Raw genomic sequence first — 2086 nt, forward strand, 5'->3', positions numbered from 1 at the left:
AAATGATTAAAATTTATTTATTATATAATATAATTATAAAATAAAATTTAATAATATAATATAAAAGTGTGTAACAAAAAATAAAATTTTTATGACATTCATAAAAGTATCGTGCGTGTGTGCGTGTGTGTGTGTGTGTGTGTGTGTAATATTTATCATGACGAACTTATTATATATATTGCTGCATGTGGTTCTATCTTTTTTTCTTCATTACAGTATTGCTTGGACTTCATTAAATCATTATATATTCTCCATGTGCCGTATATTCTTCTGGTATACGCTATGTAATGTTGACTAGTATATGCGATTACCCCAGCCAATCTAAAAATTCAGTATAAGGCAATGATAAGTTATCACTGTATAATAAGTAATATTGAAAAATATTTATATAGTCACATATTTTATTATGTTTGCGAGAGTAAAATTATCTTATTTATAATTATTACAACTCATTTTGTGCGTTTCCATATTTTCTATCATTTTTTTTTATTATGCCTGTATTTTATTGTCATAGAAGATTTTTACTCAAATAGTTATAAAAAAATTATTTTTTGTGCATGCAATAAAATTAAATGTATTTTATTTCTTATTCATATACAAATTTTTATATAAGTTTTATTTATTCGACACATATTTTTAAATAAAGTTGAAAAAATGTATCATACCTATATTCCTGTTTTAAAATATTTATTGTTATAGGAAAATCTTTTAATTGACAACTAATGCCTGTGTTAGCATCTAAAGATACCCGAATATCAAGTTCGATATATAGATGTAAATTAAATTTAGCATATTCAGTGCGGCGTCCAGGACATTCAGATCGTTGACATTTAACATTCTTTATTTGAAAATTGTGATGAAGGGCTTCTTCCAAGCACATAAATCCCTTTTTATGAATTATTTGATGATTAACACCAAGTACTGATATATTACGTATCTCTTTTTGACATTCATGTGAGGAACATTCAGATATTTTAGTGACGCATGGTTGATCTTTAGTAAGATTTGTCCACATCACAGTAATATTATTATATACATCTATGATATGCACATTCCCAGCTTCTGTTGTTGGTAACTTTAATTCATTATTATTTAACAACAATATAATTCTCTCCTTATAAATAGTAGTATTTACACCGTTATTTAAAATTAATTGACAAAATTTTAGGAAATTATTATTCGAATTACTTATATAATTAAAATAATTTTCATCTTCTAAAGCAGTAAGTGTAATAATTTGAGCAATCGAGTCAAAAGAACAAGTATTTCTAATTTTATATGTAGTTCCATTGATTTTCAGTGGTTGTAAGAAAGAACCATTTCGAAGAAGAAATTTTTTTGTTGATTTTTTTAACTTACTGTTTTTCCTTATCAATATAATTTCCTTATCAATATTACTATTTGTATGAGTAATCTTTATATTATTGTCATGATGATTAATATCTAAAACATTATTGTTCATATTAGAAGTTACAATGGATCGTAAATGCATCTTGATAAATTTGTCTGCACGCAAAGGAGTTCGTACATTTTTGAAAATGTATTCCCGTAAGTCTTTAAAGTATTCTTCACAATGTGCTGATGTTGCACGTACATATTTTGAATTAAATATGGGAGCTAGAACTCCAGACCATAATGGAAATTCTAAACATAATCTTGTTATTTGTTTATAGAATTCAGGTAAATAAAAAACATTTAAACGAGAAGCTTTTTTATCATTATTTCCGCTTGCATTTTTAACTTCTCAATCCAAATATAAATTTCGTCACTATACTTATCATCCTCATTATTTGCATTCATTATAACACCGTTTTCTTCTATTTTGTAAGTAACTTCTATATGATCAATACCAAGACTAGTATGATGAATTTCAGTTGCAATATAATTTTCTAATTTTTTTTTTAGCTTCCTCTGCTGGTGAAGGCAATCCCGTACTATAACATCCTTCATATTGTTGAATACTGACAGTTAATGTAAGCAATAAAATTGATTCAAATTTTTGGAATGATTGACAACTTATCACAAGTGCAACACATCTCACAAAAAATGTTTTTATTTCGAAATGTTTTTTATCGAAACATTTCCA

At 25.9% G+C, this 2086-nt stretch overlaps 1 protein-coding gene across 1 annotated transcript in view; it reads right to left on the minus strand.

The window, feature by feature from the left end:
- Positions 1-1015, minus strand: part of LOC108773719 (uncharacterized) — a 1497-nt gene extending 482 nt beyond the window's left edge. The window contains exons 1-2 of the mRNA XM_018539624.1: positions 666-1015; positions 167-321 (exon numbers count right to left, since the gene is read on the minus strand). Of these exons, the coding sequence (XP_018395126.1) occupies positions 167-321; positions 666-1015 (505 nt within the window). The remainder of the gene's footprint in view (positions 1-166; positions 322-665) is intronic.
- Between the last annotated feature and the right edge of the window lie 1071 nt (positions 1016-2086).

Source organism: Cyphomyrmex costatus, unplaced genomic scaffold (genome assembly GCF_001594065.2).
Source record: "Cyphomyrmex costatus isolate MS0001 unplaced genomic scaffold, Ccosl1.0 scaffold219, whole genome shotgun sequence".
In the NCBI taxonomy this organism is placed as follows: Eukaryota; Metazoa; Arthropoda; class Insecta; order Hymenoptera; family Formicidae; genus Cyphomyrmex; species Cyphomyrmex costatus.